The sequence below is a fragment of the Cervus canadensis genome, chromosome 32, assembly GCF_019320065.1.
Source record: "Cervus canadensis isolate Bull #8, Minnesota chromosome 32, ASM1932006v1, whole genome shotgun sequence".
Taxonomy (NCBI): Eukaryota; Metazoa; Chordata; class Mammalia; order Artiodactyla; family Cervidae; genus Cervus; species Cervus canadensis.
In genome coordinates this window covers 39,541,443-39,557,685 of record NC_057417.1, presented here as the reverse complement: position 1 = coordinate 39,557,685, position 16,243 = coordinate 39,541,443, and the positions used below count along the sequence as shown (strand labels likewise).

The 16,243-nt window shown below is 59.2% G+C and overlaps 1 protein-coding gene across 2 annotated transcripts in view; it reads right to left on the bottom strand.

The window, feature by feature from the left end:
* Nucleotides 1–16,243, bottom strand: part of RAB11FIP3 (RAB11 family interacting protein 3) — a 59,435-nt gene that overhangs the window by 17,309 nt on the left and 25,883 nt on the right. For both annotated transcript variants that reach the window (XM_043454771.1, XM_043454772.1), the window contains exons 2-5: nt 16,150–16,243; nt 10,976–11,067; nt 3,628–3,785; nt 800–949 (exon numbers count right to left, since the gene is read on the bottom strand). In XM_043454771.1, coding sequence (XP_043310706.1) covers nt 800–949; nt 3,628–3,785; nt 10,976–11,067; nt 16,150–16,243 — 494 coding nt within the window. The remainder of the gene's footprint in view (nt 1–799; nt 950–3,627; nt 3,786–10,975; nt 11,068–16,149) is intronic.

Below are 16,243 nucleotides of genomic sequence, written 5' to 3'. Positions count from 1 at the left end.
CATACGTGACACACACAGGACAGGCCACACACACATACCACACATATCACACACAGACCAGGCCACACACATAGCACCCACATCACACACACCACACATGCGACACACACAGGACAGACCACACACACCACACACAGAACACACGTGACACAGAGAACACACATGACATAGAACAAGCAACACACCACACACATCACATGCGACACACACAGGACAGGCCACACACACACACCACACACATCACACACACCACACACGTGACACACACAGAACAGGCCACCCACACACCACACACATCACACACACACCACACACCCAACACAAGTGACACACAACAGGCGACACACACATACCACACACATCACACACAGACCAGGCCACACACATAGCACCCACATCACACACAGAACACATGCAACACACACAGAACAGGCAACACACACCACACACATCACACAGAGAACACATGTGACAGACACACACCAGGCAACACACACGCCACCCACACATGCACTCTCTCACACACACAGAACACACATGACACACACACACAGTCTCCCTCAAGCTCACTGAAAATCACAACTCAATTTACAAGCAGCGCTGAGAAAGCCGCACAGCCAAGTGTCCCCTGCCTGTATGCCTGGGGCTCAGCCAAGGCCTCTCAAACGGGGAGAGACTGGACCGCGACGGGACAAGAGGAGCCACAGCCAACATTCACCCCAACAGCAACCCTGAACTCAGGGGCATTGCTCAGCTACATCACAGGGAATGAGGCCAGCCTGCCAACAGGAGCCTTTACCTGGGGGTGAGGAAGGCGGGGTCCCTGCAGCCGTGGTCCCCACCGCAGAGGGTCTCCGGGGACAGCTCCGTCTCACTGCCCTCGCCATAGTCCTCGAAGTGCTCCTCGCCACCTATAACCGCGACCACAGACTGGCCCTGCAGGTGGGACCTGCGGAGGCAAAGGAGAGTCAGCTGCCACCTCGGGACCGAGCACCCCAGAGCTGTGGATATGACCCAAGCCTCTGGTCGGGGCCCACAGCGACCACACGTGTGAAGGCCTGTTCCCGCAGTCACACTGAGAAAGGTGAACTCAGGTGAGACTGACTTTGCCCACAGACTCCACCTGGCCCAACCAACCAATACCACCACATCCACAACCGGAGCTTCATGGTCTGTGTCCGCCAGTCACAAGATGCCCTGGAGTCTGGGGTTCACTGCACCCTGGCTCCCGGCAGACGCTCCTGGCTGGGGCCGGAACCCCTTCTCACCACAGCCCCCCAACCCCAGAAACTGTGAGCAGGCACTGGAGCTGCCCCTCGGGGGGCCCGGGGGTCACGGAGGCTGTCCATCCTCTGCCCAGGGCCACAGTCATGCACACGCAGCTCGGGCTCCACCTTGACCCAACCTGGGGGCTCAGGATCTCAGCCATCTCTGAAGAGCATCCTGAGTCTGCCTCCCACCCGCTGGCCACCGAAGCCAAGAAGAAGGGGTTCCTCCCGACAGCTGCCTGATCACACAGAGCTGCTTCTGTTTCTCCAGATGAGCTGCTTGAGTGGGCATGCACCCAGACCCGGGACAGGAAGCCGCCCGCATGGCAAGAGGGACCCCACGCGGCCGCCATGCGTTGGACCCGGGTGTTCGGGGCAGCGAGCGGCCAGGCGCGTGTCCCCACATCAGAGGGGACGTGCACCTCGTGCTGGGGGCCTGGGGCAGGCCGTGAGCCCGGCACGCGCCACGACGACAGGAGACAGGTGACTTCAACCCAGATGGGCATCCTGCCGCCGATCTGGGTGTGTCACACTGAGGCTCACGTGATGTCAGTGCATCCTGACAGCAAGTCACAGCCCAAGGCCAGAAACTTCCAGAGAAAATCAAAGACCTCATAATGGTTTCAGCACTTCTCCAGCTTTGATTACTTGACCCAAATGGAATTAAACAAACTTACCTGATTACCTTACAAACACTGGTTAGGAAGCTGCACTAAGGCAGTGCCCCAGCCCGGCGTGCTGCATCCTAACCCTTTCTCCCCAGCCCCTGGGGAGTTGCGCAGGCTCCGTCTTCACACATGGGGCTTGGCCCGTGGCCCCAACAGCTGTCCCTCTGGCCCCAGCAGAGCCAAGGGCCCACTGTGCATGCATGACTGCCCCCCAGCAGATGGCCACCCCCACCACGGCAAGCCAAGAAAGACTCCAGTAAATGCAGCAATAAACTGTTTGAAGGTTGGGAAGCCCATACTTCAAGATGCTGGTTCTGTCAAATAAACTGTGGACCCAGCACACGCCCGCCAGCCCAGCGGGTACCCTCCCCAGAGACTAACAAGCCGAGTTGGATCCACATGGATGCGCCAAGGCCGAAGGAGCTGACGCAGCCCTGGAGAGGGGGCTGGAGGCTCACACGCCAAGACCACGCGGTCCTGACCCGCGCAGGGCACACACGGCCGAGTGGGCCGGCCAGCACAGCACACACACACTCGGCCACCTCGGGGGCCAGAGAGCAAAGACGAAGCTTCAAACCGAGCCTAAGCCAGTGGACATCCTGATGCCTCTATCTCCTGAGGATGGGAGATGTGACCCCTGCCTCACAGCACACACAGGAGATGCAGAGCTGAGAACAGTGGCAAAACAATAAAGCTTTCAAAGAAAAGTGCAAGTATTGCTGCAGTGATGTGGAGTGAGCAGAGACTGAAACAGCACAGGCAGGCCAACCACAGACATGCCAGAGCCCCAGAGAATGAAAAGGCACCCCAAGCGAGTGGCGGGGGGACATGCTTCCAGCACACCTGGGGCAGAGGGGACCCCTGAGACACAGCAAGGGCTCCAACCACTGAGGCTGGAGGACCTGGGAGGCCAGGTCCACCCATGCCCGTCTGCACGGGGCAACTGACCCGGAACTGAGGAGCTGCACCCGCTCACTGTCCTGTCTCTTGTGGACCAGCTTGCAGAGCCTGGCTGTCAACAAAGGGGCACCAGCCTGCAGGGGAGTGGGTCTCCACGGGGCAGCGTGCCAGCAAGGCGCCGCCCGTCAGGCTCCTGGGAGACCCAGGTGAGGACCGCCCACTATGCGCCAGGACAGGGAGAAGCAGACGATGCCAGGAGCTGCCAGGATGGAGCAGCCAGAGTCCGCAGGCAGCAGGCTGGCAGAGAGCCAGCCAACGCTGCCTGAGACCATCCAACCCACAGTAACCCCTACAGCCAAGCCTGGGCCCCAGGCACACCCCAATCGGTGAGGACAAAGCCTGCACAGAAAGACATGACGCTGATGTGCAGCTTTATCCAGGAAACCTACACTGCAAGCTGCCCGGAGCCCGGGGCCCACTGATGGGAAACAAAGGAGCCGCACACATTCCCACAGTGCGGCTGCTAACAAGGATAACCCGCCTGGTGCCTCTGGACCAGGTGAAGACGCACCCCGAAGAGCGCGCCTCTCGATGCGTCACGAGAGCCAAGACCCGTGACGACAAAACCCTGAGTGCCAAGCGAATGCCCTCCCCACGACTGCGCGTGAGCACCCAACGGGCAGCCCACACGGCCTCTCTCGGACCAGGGACTCTGCAGGCTTGTGCTCCGCCGGGACCCACCGAGGGCCCGTGACCCCTGCCAGCGGCCGGGCGGGCGGACGGGAACGCACCTGCCGGGCAGCAGCAGCAGGGCACCGTGCCCAGGCTCCTCCGCAGCGTCCAGGCACTCGGGTGGCACCAGGGTGCCCGTGTCCTCGTCCGTGAAGGTCTCACACTCGCTGTAGGTGCTCTCGGAGCCCATGTACGCACTGTCCGTCACCTCGTTGGCCTAGGAGAGACGCCCAGAGTCAGTCCCGGCGGCAGAGGGGCCCGTGGTGGGGAGCGTCCATGAGGAGATGCCCCTCCTGCACTTTCAAGCAGAAACAGTGGCTCACGGCAGACTTCAGTGTGTTTTAAAGTTAGTTGTGAAATAAATGACCCAATCAAAAAATGGGCCAAAGAACTAAACAGACATTTCTCCAAAGAAGACATGCAGATGGCTAACAAACACATGAAAAGATGCTCAACATCACTCATTATTAGAGAAATGCAAATCAAAACCACAATGAGGTACCATTACTCGCCAGTCAGGATGGCTGCTATCCAAAAGTCTACAAGCAATAAATGCTGGAGAGGGTGTGGAGAAAAGGGAACCCTCTTACACTGTTGGTGGGAATGCAAACTAGTACAGCCGCTATGGAAAACAGTGTGGAGATTTCTTAAAAAACTGGAAATAGAACTGCCATATGACCCAGCAATCCCACTTCTGGGCATACACACTGAGGAAACCAGATCTGAAAGAGACACGTGCACCCCAATGTTCATCGCAGCACTGTTTATAATAGCCAGGACATGGAAGCAACCTAGATGCCCATCAGCAGATGAATGGATAAGGAAGCTGTGGTACATATACACTGTGGAATATTACTCAGCCGTTAAAAAGAATTCATTTGAATCAGTCCTAATGAGATGGATGAAACTGGAGCCCCTTATACAGAGTGAAGTAAGCCAGAAAGATAAAGAACATTACAGCATACTAACACATATATATGGAATTTAGAAAGATGGTAACGATAACCCTATATGCAAAATAGAAAAAGAGACACAGAAATACAGAACAGACTTTTGAACTCTGTGGGAGAATGTGAGGGTGGGATATCTCAAAAGAACAGCATGTATACTATTTATGGTGAAACAGATCACCAGCCCAGGTGGGATGCATGAGACAAGTGCTCGGGCCCGGTGCACTGGGAAGACCCAGAGGAATCGGGTGGAGAGGGAGGTGGGAGGGGGGATCGGGATGGGGAATACGTGTAAATCTATGGGTGATTCATATCAATGTATGACAAAAAAAATAAATAAAAAAAATAATAATAAAGTTAGTTGTGTACATAAACATGCCTCAAGCAGACACAAGTGCCCCAGCGCCCCAGGGTACACACTGGGAGAGCCGGCCCTTTGTGGCCCCCAGCAATGGAATGACCCGCCCCGTGAACTGACGTCCAACAGTCTAAGGACATGACTTTTTCAATTTAAAAGCCCCACCAATGACTACTACCTACGTGCAGACTACTGCTCTGAAATTCAATTACGTGGTCTAACCTCAAAATCTGAATTCATCAACTGTCGGATCGATTACATTCACCGGTTAAGTGGCTACTTTCCCACTAAACACACCTGTGTTTTCACTCTTGTGGACCCAGCACCAAGTAGGTACCTGCAGACTGTCCAAATGAACTTACAGCCAGTACACAGGTTGCCTTCACTTCGTAACCTCAGCTTTAATTGAGGGGCAACTGCCCTGGTTAGCAAAGCAGCCAAGCTTTCACGCTGGTTAACGATGGACAAATGAGTGAGATTTCAGAGGCTGGAGAGGCTGCACTTTGTCCTTGGGCTCTGCCACGAGATTTGGGGGCGGGTGGGCAGAGGGCCCCGCATGGCTGCCCCCACACCTGTGCCCAGTGGAGACCAGGTCCCGCCCCGTCTGCCGTCCACTGGTCGTGTGACCAGCCCACCAGCCGGGTAGCTGGTGAGTGTCCAAGTGGCGCCGCCTCGAGGGGAGAACCGGGGCTGGATGCGGCTCTCCCGAGGTCGCCACCTCTCAGAACATGGCCGTCACATGGGCAGGTGTGGGACAGCCTGAAAGGGGGGCCCCGTGCCAGCTGGTGTGGGGCAGCATGACAGGGAAGGCCTGAGGTCCCCACTGCAGGCCTTCCTCGACGCTCCTGTTCCAAGGAAAACCCCATACTTCTCCAAGTCCCAGGCGACTATGTAATCCACAAAGAGTGCTCACTTCAAAACCGAAACCAGGGACTCCCTTCAAGAGGCCCCCACTTTGCTTCTCAGGACCACTGAGTGGCTGGCTCCAGGCTGAGCCTGCAGGCAGGCACCACAGTGTCAAGGCTGGACCCCCCCGCCCGGGTCCGAGGGACAGCTGCCCGGGGCCCTCCTTCCCCCTACTTGCCCTCGACCGGAAGCAGGTGGGCCCACACACCTGCGACACGGGCTTCCCGCAGGGACAGAGTGTGACTTGAGGCCAGCACCCCCAGCAGAGGCTCCTCTGGGCAGCGGGGCACCGGTCCTGGCGGGCAGCTGGGTACACAGAAGCCCTGGCCCACTCAGCGCCAGGGTGGGCCTGGTGCGCAGGCCTGCTGACCTCCCCCGCGGTCGTAGCTGCAGCCCAAGTGAGCCTCCTGGAGCTCGCAGGATGGAAGTCACCCCGCTCCCCCGCCAGCAGGAAGACGAGGCAGACGCTAATCCCAGCGCTCAGAAGAGACAGAGAGGAGCACTCGCCCACCTTCCACGCTCCTTCCCACAGCAGGACCGGCCCCCAGGGCCCAGAGCGACCCACGGGAGAGGAGGCCCTGAGGCTCCCAGAGGGACCCCGGGCGAAGTCTGAGGGGGGCTGAGGGGGCCAGGAGGACAGGGCCGCTCGTCTCCCCCTGGAGTCAGGCTGCCCCGAATAAGCCTCACAAGCCGGATGTTTTCCAGAGAGGGCTGGTGAAGCTGCCCTCCAGGAGGCAGCAGCTGTGTGGAGCGGCCCTGCCCCCGCAGCCCTGGTGCCACCAGCCCACCTCGCACCGCCAGCAAAGAAACGACGGTAAACTGTGATCAGGATGAGTTCAAGGAAATCAGTGTGCCTGAGAACGCTTGGCTGTTTCCTCAACAGGTAACAAGCGCGGTGGACAGGGAGCTCGCCCGCACCGCGCTTAGCGAGGAGCTCCGGGGCGGCCAGGCCTGCCCGAGGCCCCGCCGTCCGGCCATGGTCCCTCTGAGGGGAAACGGCGGCTGGGCCGAGCGTGGCCGGGGCCCTGCCTTCTCTTACCCTCAGATGCCCGCCCAGCCGGCTGGCTCCACACAGCAGCTCCCGGAAGGGCGCGTGTGCAGACGGCCTTCCCACGGAACTGGGTGCCGGCCCTCCGTCCAGCCAGCGGTCAGCTCCAGTGGCCTCCTACCGGCCGGGGGTGCAGAGGTTCTGTCTGTCCACCTGAAGGTCCATCACAGCCTCAGCAGTCGTTTAACCCGCTCCCAGACGCGCTCCATTAAACCTGCTACACTGGCTGGCAAGGGGGCAAAGTTCAGGAAACGCTTGCTGGGCTTTTAACAAACATTGCTCAAAACAGAGAAACTTTTGTTCTTGCTCTTCTAGCCCTTCTGATAAGAGTTTGCACAAAAAGCCCATTTCCCCATCTTCTTATAAGACTGGGAGTGGGAGGAGGAAGGAGCCAGAGAAGGCACAACAGAGCTCACTCCTATCCTCCCTTTCTCCTGCCTCCTGCGGCCCCTCCTGTGGCGGGGTCCTCCACCTCCGCCAGCTGCTCTCTGCCTCAAGGGCTCGGATTCACACCCAGACCTCAGTTACAACCTGCACTTACCCCACCCCGCTCCTTCTTAGAAACTCCACATCAGAAACTTTCTTCTAGGGAATTCTCTGGGGGCACTTTGACTGTCAAGGACGCAGTTTCAAATCTTGGTGGGGAACTATTAATAAGATCCTGCAAGCCACATGGTGAGGCAAAAAACAAAAACAAAAAAACACCTTTCTCCTGGGAGCTCTGCTACAAGCTGGGGCCACAGGGGCGCTTGGGGAAACGCTGGAAGCCATGGACCCCCGTCACTGGCAGGAAAGGACCTGGGAGGAGCCCTCGATGTTATACACAGGGCACCCCTGACCAGCACTGCTGGACCCCACCAGAAAATGAACACAAGGCAGGGGGTCTCCAATTGTGGTACTGGATGTAATACACATCATCTTCACTCATATTCTTACAGGACATATTAGGTTTACACGATTCAAAAGTTTAGAGGAAAAAAAAAAAAACAACCCAGCTCTCCACAAGTCTCTGTATAGCACCTAGTTCCACTCCTCTCAAAATCACATCTAAAACCTTAAAGAGCGAAAAACACATGGAGGAACCTTTAAGGCCCACAGCTGTGGATTCAACCAAGTCCATGAAATCATTAAAGAGCAAAACTATGGAGACGGTACAAATTCAGAGGTCTCCGGAGCTGGTGGGAGGAAGGGACGAACCTGGGGGGCAGAGAGGATTTTTAAAGCAGTGAAAGGACAACCATTAACACCTACAGATCCTGCACTGGGGAGAAGAGCCCTGATGGAAGCCTGCACTTCGCTGGTAACAATGTATCCAGACTGGTTCCCTGTGCAACCAGTGGGAGATGTTCAGGCAGGGACACTGTGTGGGGGGGCGGGAGGGTGAGCGGGAACTCCCTGCACCATCTGGTCCCTCTTCTGCAAACCTAAAACTGCTAGAAAACAACAACAACTTAAAATAGGCCCTCCTTGTTGAAAACAAATTGTGCTCTACACACCTGAGCAGCACTCCTTTGCAACTTGTCAGGTTCCCACCCCACCTTCTGAAGGGGACAAGCCCAAGGCGGGGCTGGCACGCCCACGAGTCGAGCGGCACCTAGGAGGCAGGGTGGCACCTGTGGGCTGCAAGGGGTCCACCCTGCAGAGAAGGGGGCCGGGGCCGGACAGCACTCCAAGCCTGCGGCATCAGGCTCCAGGAGGCAGCCCCAGTGCTGATGCCTTTCACTATTTGGATCACAGAAGTCACTCTAGTTCCCTGGGGCATGATTTTCATAAACCAGAGGCTTAAAGCAACAGGAGTGTATTCTCCCGTAGATCTGGAGGCAGAAGTTGGAAGTGAAGGTGTCAGCAGGGCTGAATCCAGCTCCTGGGGGCTTGGGGACCGCTTGGGGACTTCCTAGCTGGAGGCCATGTTCCTCCAGCTCTGTCCCATCTTCATACTGCCTTCTTCCAGTGTGTCCTCTCCCTTTCTCTTCCAAGGACACTGGTCACTGGAGTCAGGGCCCACCCTACCCAGCATAATGAGCTCTGCAAAGAACTCTTCTCCAAATACGGTCACTTTCACGGCTTCCGGTGGACTTTTGAGGGCTACGATTCAACCCATGATGCCCATGTACACATAAAATACTAAGAATCAACAGAACACTCTGAGATTCTGGAGAAGAACAGAATGGAAGATACTGATGGCAAAGCATGCTCTGGGGTGTCAGTGGGCAGGAGAGGTCAGCTGCTGGCCAACCAGGTAAGCGAGGAGACCAGGGTTCCCTGGACGCTCAAAGACAAGCAGCCTCTCTGGGCCCGAGCTGCTCTGCTGGGAGGCTCCAGGTGTGTCAGTCTTCCACAGCCTTCCCCGACTCACCACCCCAGGGTCCAGGGCTGAGGGTGGGCTGGACAGCTGACGTGTCTGGGCCTGCACGCCCTCCCTGCCTGACCAGGCCACTCCTCACAGCCAGCACTCGTGCCCGCGGGCACCTGGTCCCCACGCAGCAGGAGTGGCCCGGCGCCCCCGGTCACACCCAGAACAAAGGCACCAGCCCCTACTGAGTGGGGACGCACGGCAGGCGGTTCCTGTCCTCAGGGGCTCAGGCCCAGCTAGGGCTCTGGGACAGAGCTGTGAGGGGTGAACAGCTGCGGGTGGCCTGGAGGCCCGTGTTGGCAGAAGTGAACCTGTGCCATTGAGGGCCGGTTTCTCAGAGCAGGGAAATAGACTCCGTGGAAGGCAGGGGTCCTGTGGGCCATCAGCACTCCGAAGGGCTCTCATTTCCCAAGGAGCCAGCGCCCAGAGGGTAAGGGCATGGCCTCAGGCCCACCGTCTCCCCACACCCTGCCCCGGGCAACAGCAGGCTGAGGGGCTGCCACAGCTGTGTTTTTTAAAAAGGAAATTCCTCGGGAATTCCCTAGTGGTCCAGTGGTTAAGACTCCAGGCTTCTGATGCAGGGGGCATGGGTTCGACCCCTGGTAGGGGAACGAAGGTTTCCACACGCCTTGTGGCCAAAACAGAAAAAAACTCCAGATGGAGCCACCGGGGCCCGCCCCCCGCTGCCCGCCACCACCCCGGTGATGAAGCGGTCTGGGCCTCCTCTGTGGCTCCACTCACATGCCCTCCCCGCGGCGCGCACGTGCTCAGCTGCCCGCTCGTGTCCAACCCCGTGCCCCCACGGAGTACAGCCAGGCAGGCTCTCCTGCCCATGGGACTCTCCAGGCAAGAATACTGGAGTGGGCTGTCATTTCCTTCTCCAGGGGGTCTTTCTGACCCAGGAGTGAAACCCGAGTCTCCTACTAATTAGACACAGCTAATCCTGCATTCCCCTGGAGAAGGAAATGGCAGCCCACTCCAGTATTCTTGCCTGGAAAATCCCATGGACTGAGGATCCTGGTAGGCTACAGTCCATGGGGTCGCAAAGAGTCGGACACAACTGAGCGACTTCACTTCACTTTTAATCCTGTATTTGGAGAAGGCAACGGCACCCCACTCCAGTACTCTTGCCTGGAAACTCCCATGGATGGAGGAGCCCGGTAGGCTGCGGTCCATGGGGTCGCACAGAGTCGGACACGATTGAGCAACTTCACTTTCACTTTTCATTTTCACACATTGGAGAAGGAAATGGCAGCCCACTCCAGTGTGCTTGCCTGGAGAATCCCAGGGATGGGGGAGCCTGGTGGGCTGCCATTTATGGGGTCGCATAGCGTCAGACACGACTGAAGCGACTTAGCAGCAGCAGCAGCAATCCTGCATTGGCAGGTAGATTCTTTCCCACTCAGCCATCTGGGACGCCCTCTTGGGGGCAGGGGCTGAGGGCAGCAAGGTGTAAGTCAAGTGTCCCCAGGCCCATTTTCTGGGTCTAGGGACATTTTTGATAAAACAAGACCCTCACCACACACTCCAGTGGCCTGGCAGAAGGGCCCAGCAACGACACAGGAGAGCCTGCCCGCTGCTGACCCCAGGCCCCAGGGGCCCTCCTGCCATCAGCCTCGGGTGCAAAACATGGAGAGCAGACGCCTGCCGACCACCAGGCAGTCACAGTGCCCCCTGCCTGCCCTGCACGGTGCTCCCTAGGGGCCAGCGAGTGACGCAGGGTTTAGGGTGCACGAGGAAGGGGGGTGTGTCCGTCAGACTCCCTCTCGGCTCTCCCAGGAAAACCACTTGCCTCAAAGGTCACGAAGTCGTCGAACTCCTCGGGGCAGGCAGGCAGCTCCTCGTCAGGGGCAGGTGTGACGCCGCACAGCGGGCCATCGGGATCTGCGGGAGAGAGGAGACGGCTCAGCGGCGGCTCTGGGCACCCCGGTGGTGTCACAGGGACGGGCACGGGAGAGAGGAGACGGCTCAGCGGCGGCTCTGGGCACCCCAGCGGTGTCACAGGGACGGGCACGGGAGAGAGGAGATGGCTCAGCGGTGGCCCCAGGCCTCCCCGTTATCACAGGGAAGGGGAGAGAGTAGACAGCTCAGCGGCGGCCCCAGGCACCCCAGCGGTGTCACAGGGACGGGCACGGGAGAGAGGAGACGGCTCAGCGGCGGCCCTGGGCACCCTGGTGGTGTCACAGGAAAGGGCACACGGGGCGGGCACGGGTGGGGCCAGCGTGGCCATGGGAGGCACAGGTGGGAAACCACAGGCAGTGTGGCCCCGGGAACCTCGGCTCCGTGCCAGCCCTGGTGGAGGGGCGGCCCGGATGGTGAAAGGGTCCTTCCTCACAGAGCTGCTGGCTATGAGGAGAAGGTGGAGGACACAGAGCTCTGTGGTGCTCTCCAGCCCGAGAAGGCACGAGGTGCCAGGCTCCCTTTTCATTAGTTCATTTATTTACTTATTTTAGTTGCACCATGTGGCTTTGGGAGTTCAGGTCCCCGATCACGGAGTGAACCTGGGCCCTCGGCAGCGAGAGTACAGGGTCCTACCCGCGGGACCACCAGGGAAGCCCCAGATGCCGTATTTTCAAGAACCTGTCCTGTGAGGGTCGGGTCGGGAGATAACGTCTGTCCAGCCATGCCAGACTTGCACGGCTTTCATTTCCCCCCCTTTTTTACTTTATCTTCTACAACGTTTTTTTTTTTTCCCAACATGTTTTATTTTATAATGACTCTCGAGGAAACTCCATCACGTCATGCTGGGTTACACTGATGTGAGCAGAGACCCCGCTTCTCAGACAGGACCCCACAGCAGCAACCCTCCCGAAGGAAACGCCCTGCCCCCCGCCCCCAGCCTCTGAGCAGCCCGAGCCCGATCCAAGGAGCAGGAACGACGCCCTTGTTTCCGCAGCCACCCTGCAGAGACACCCTGATGCCACAACAAGCATCCACCTGGTCTTCGTCCCCGGCACCGAGCCGCAAGGACCCAGGGTTCCCTGAGTGGAGGGTGAGAGGAGCTTCTTTTGTGCATAACAAGCCCCTTTCAGCCTCACCTGGGTTCACACCAGTCAGGTGACCTACACCCCACCCCTGACCTCTGACCTCCTGGAACAGGGAGGGAGTGGAGACACTGGTAATCTCCCAAGGTCAGGGGTTAAGCAGTCCCACCATGGAACGGAGCCTCCACTCACACCCCGGATGGAGGGGGTCTGGGAGTTCGGGCTGGGAGCACCCGCAGGATCCAGGAGAGGGGCACCGCCCAGATGCCCCCACGTCATGCCCTGCCCTGCGGACCCGGCTCACAGATCAACAGGGAACGGGCAGCAAAGTGCCTGCCGGGGCCCTGAGCCATTCCAGCAAGCATCAGGCCCAGGAGGGCCTGTGGGGACTCAGGCCTGCAGTCAGGCCAGGCGGAAGGCGGGGTCGCCGGCACCCGCAGGGGCCTGTGCTCGCTCTGGGCAGCGGCTATCGGATGCCCAGGTGGTGTCCATAGAGCCCGGAGAGCTGCTCCTGAGGAAAACCCACACCAGGGCGTCCGAGCCGTGAGCAAACACAGATGCCAGCAGTAACCATCTGCACACGCCAGGCCCCTGCTGAGTGTGTGTCACGTGACCCAGATGCCCCTGAGGCCAACTGCACCAGCCAGCCCCCCGACGTGCCTGGGAAAGGACGCTGGGACAGCAGCACCAGCCTCCTGGGTCAGAGGATGCTCTTCTTCGGCATCTGGACCTAGGTCATCTGCCCCCAGCCAGGCTCTGAGGTCCAGGGCCTGGGCTCGTGGGACCGCCTGAGGAGGGGCCCCTGGCACAGAGCAGCGGCAAGACGACGGTGAGAAGGTTTCGGTGAACCAGGGAGGGAGAGGACCACCTCCCAGCGCAAAGCTGGGAAAGGCGTGGCTGACACTGCCTGTCTTCCCACTTTCAAACGTGAAGTCTTGCTTGCACTTCCAAAATCCAGAGGATCTAAAACTTTCAGAACGCGGCCAGTCATGGAGCCACGGTGGACGTGGACTCGGATTCCAGAGATAGGCGCTGCCCCCGAGGTGGAGGGGACGTGAACGCAGTGGGAGTTTCTACAAGCTGGATGGGAACTCAGTGTGGTTCTTACATCAGTTTTCTCTATAGAGCTCAAACAACTCTCCATCAGAGCCTGGCAGGGGGACGAGCTGGAGCAGTGGCCCATTTGGAACACCCTCCTCAATCTCGTTCTATTCCTGAAATGAGGCCTATGGCGAGGACAGCAAACTCCTGTGCTTTTCTGCAAAACTGGGTCAGTACGCAGAGTCAGCGCTCCGTGCCGGACACAGGCTGCACGTCTGACACACGCGCCCACGGCCACGGCGGCCCTGGCAGGCGCGCCGGCAGGATGGCCTGGGGTGAACTCGGGCGGAACGCAGGCCGGGCGAGCACACTCCCCGTCTCCCTGTGAGTTAACAATTTCAAAAGCGTCTCTGACCTGCTTTTATTCTATTTTTATTTTCACTCTCCATTCCATACAAAAGCTAAATGATGACATCAGATTACCAAAGAAACAAGGAAAAGCAGGGGGCATTCCTTGGCAGGCCAATGGATTCTCCACGGTTCTACTGCCAGGACCGAAGTTCAGCCCCTGCTCGGGGAACTGAGACCCCACAAGCCACTCAGCCAACAAATAAAAAAGAGCAGGACCCACAGCCCGAGGTGCCCAGCAGGCCCCCACAGGCAGGGACAGCGGCCCCCCAGTGCGGCCCACGCAGGCCTGGCCCCAGCCTGCTCTGGGAGCTGAGGCACTGGCGGCTCCCACACCCCCTGAACAGCTGGGACCACTCTGGCCGCTCCCGCCCGGCCACGGGTCTTCCAGGAGCACATTCAGACTCCTGAGGTCCAGGGCGGGGGCCTCCCAGGTCACAAGCCCCAGGAATTCCTACAGCAGAAATCGCTCCCTTTCTTGTCACCCACGGACCATCAGAGCAGAGCAACAGAAGCGTGGGCAGGGCTCAGAGAGAGCCCCAGAGCCACACAGAGGGCCCTGGCACCATCGCTTGCTGGCCACTGCTCGGGGCTCCTCCCCGCCCACGCAGCGGAAGCCCCAGCTGGAAGGCATGGAGATGCCAAGCTCCTCCCAGCCCCTTTGACCCTTGGCCCGGGGACCCACGAGGCATCACCCCTGCCGGTAAATTACAGGATGCGACCTGCCCACAGGTAGGGCTGGTGCCCGGCAGTCAGTGGCTGCTCCTTGGCCACCCACAGTGGGCCCGAGGAGTGGACTGACCTCTCACCCGCGACTGGGAGATGAACCGGCCCACAGGCTGACAGCGGCCAGTGGGTGCTCCGCACGGCCGTGTCTCTCTAGTCTCCCGAGTTCCAGGATGTTTGCTGACCACGCACTCAGGGACTCCTGTGCCCACAGGGCAGCGTGGCACTGGTCTCCGGTCACCTGAGTGCTCAGCTCTTTAATTGCTGCGACTACCTACACACTGGGCCCCGCTGGCTGAGCACGGCTCCAGAAGCACACTTCTCTTACTGCACACCTTGTTTTTCCTGGTACGAGTGACCATTTTCTGGTGTCCCGGGCTTGACCCCATGCTCCCACCACCTTCCACCCCCAGACCCTCAGACAGAGCTGCAAAGGCTTCTCCAGTGACCCACCAGTCCTGAGGCCGACTCCCGTCACCTTCAACTTATAGCCAATATGTCCCATGGGAGTGAAGGCAAAAAGAAACACCAACAGGACCATCGCCCCCCAGGACCCGTGTCCTCCCCACTGATCCCAGGACCCCAGGGACCAAGGCCAGGCAGCCCAACCGGCGGCTGCAGCCCTGTACAGACACCCTCTGACCCCACGTGGAGGGCTCCAATGAGGGGCACGCATGAATCTGGGCACACAGCACAGGTCGCAGAGCCCTGACAACACATCCACACACAGACTTGGACCTGACGTCACTAGGAGGTTCATTTATCAGGGCCCCACACTGCAGAGAGACTGCTGTCCCCCACTAGCAGGTCGGGCACAGGAGACAGACTGCTGTCCACCACCTGCAGGGTGGGCACTAGAGACAGACTGCTGTCCACCACCAGCAGGGTGGGCACGGGAGACAGACTGCTGTCCATCACCTGCAGGGCGGGCACGGGAGACAGACTGCTGTCCACCACCTGCAGGGCGGGCATGGGAGACAGACTGCTGTCCATCACCTGCAGGGCGGGCACTGGAGACAGACTGCTGTCCCCCGCCGGGGGTGGGCAGGTAGAGCACACAGGCACGCAAGTGAGCACAGCTCACCCAGGGGAGGCCGGACATGCAGCAGCACCCGTGGGTCGCGAGCCTTACAGGTGTGTGAACCCGACACTGGAGCACAGCTGACGGTGTATTTATGAGGAGCCCACAGCGGCCAGGCTGATGTGTGCTGATGGAGACCAGCTGAGGAGGCGAGGAGGGAGGGCAGGGTCTCGGCAGGCTGGCAGAGAGATGTCCGGGGGCGGGGAAAGCTCTGGGCAGGGGTCTGCACCCCCCGCGCGAGAATGCCACCATTCACAGAAGGGCTCACTGAAGATCTGTGCACTTCACTAAAGGAGAACTTGTTCCCAAAAGGAGACTGCAAACCACTACCAAACTCTGGGTAATGACACACACAGGACACAGTGACTGGGGGAGTGCGTGGTGGTGAACCAACCTAAAACCCATCCCATTGAAACAAAGAGATGGACAGGTGGACATGTGAGGCGGCCTGCGGACTGCAGAGAGCAAATACATGGGGGGGTGTTCACTGTGGGTCTGGCAATGTTTTTGTATGTTTGAAGGTTTCCATAAAGACTTCGAGGGGCAGCAGACGCATGTCCAACATCAGGGATGAGTAGCTGAGCCAGGGAACCCTGGAGGGCGGGGCATGAGGGGCAGAGACGGGGTTGGTGGGGGGAGGCCTGAAGCTCAGCAGGGGAGCTGGGGCTGGGGATCGCTAACAGGGAGGTGGGGAGGAGGGGCCGAGGAAGGGGATGGGTGACTCACCTCCATTCCTGATCGCCTCAATCCCCCGGTAGAAGTCTTCGAAGCTGATCACGCCGAGCCCACTGGGATCTAAGTACCTCGTGAGGTCCGTCAC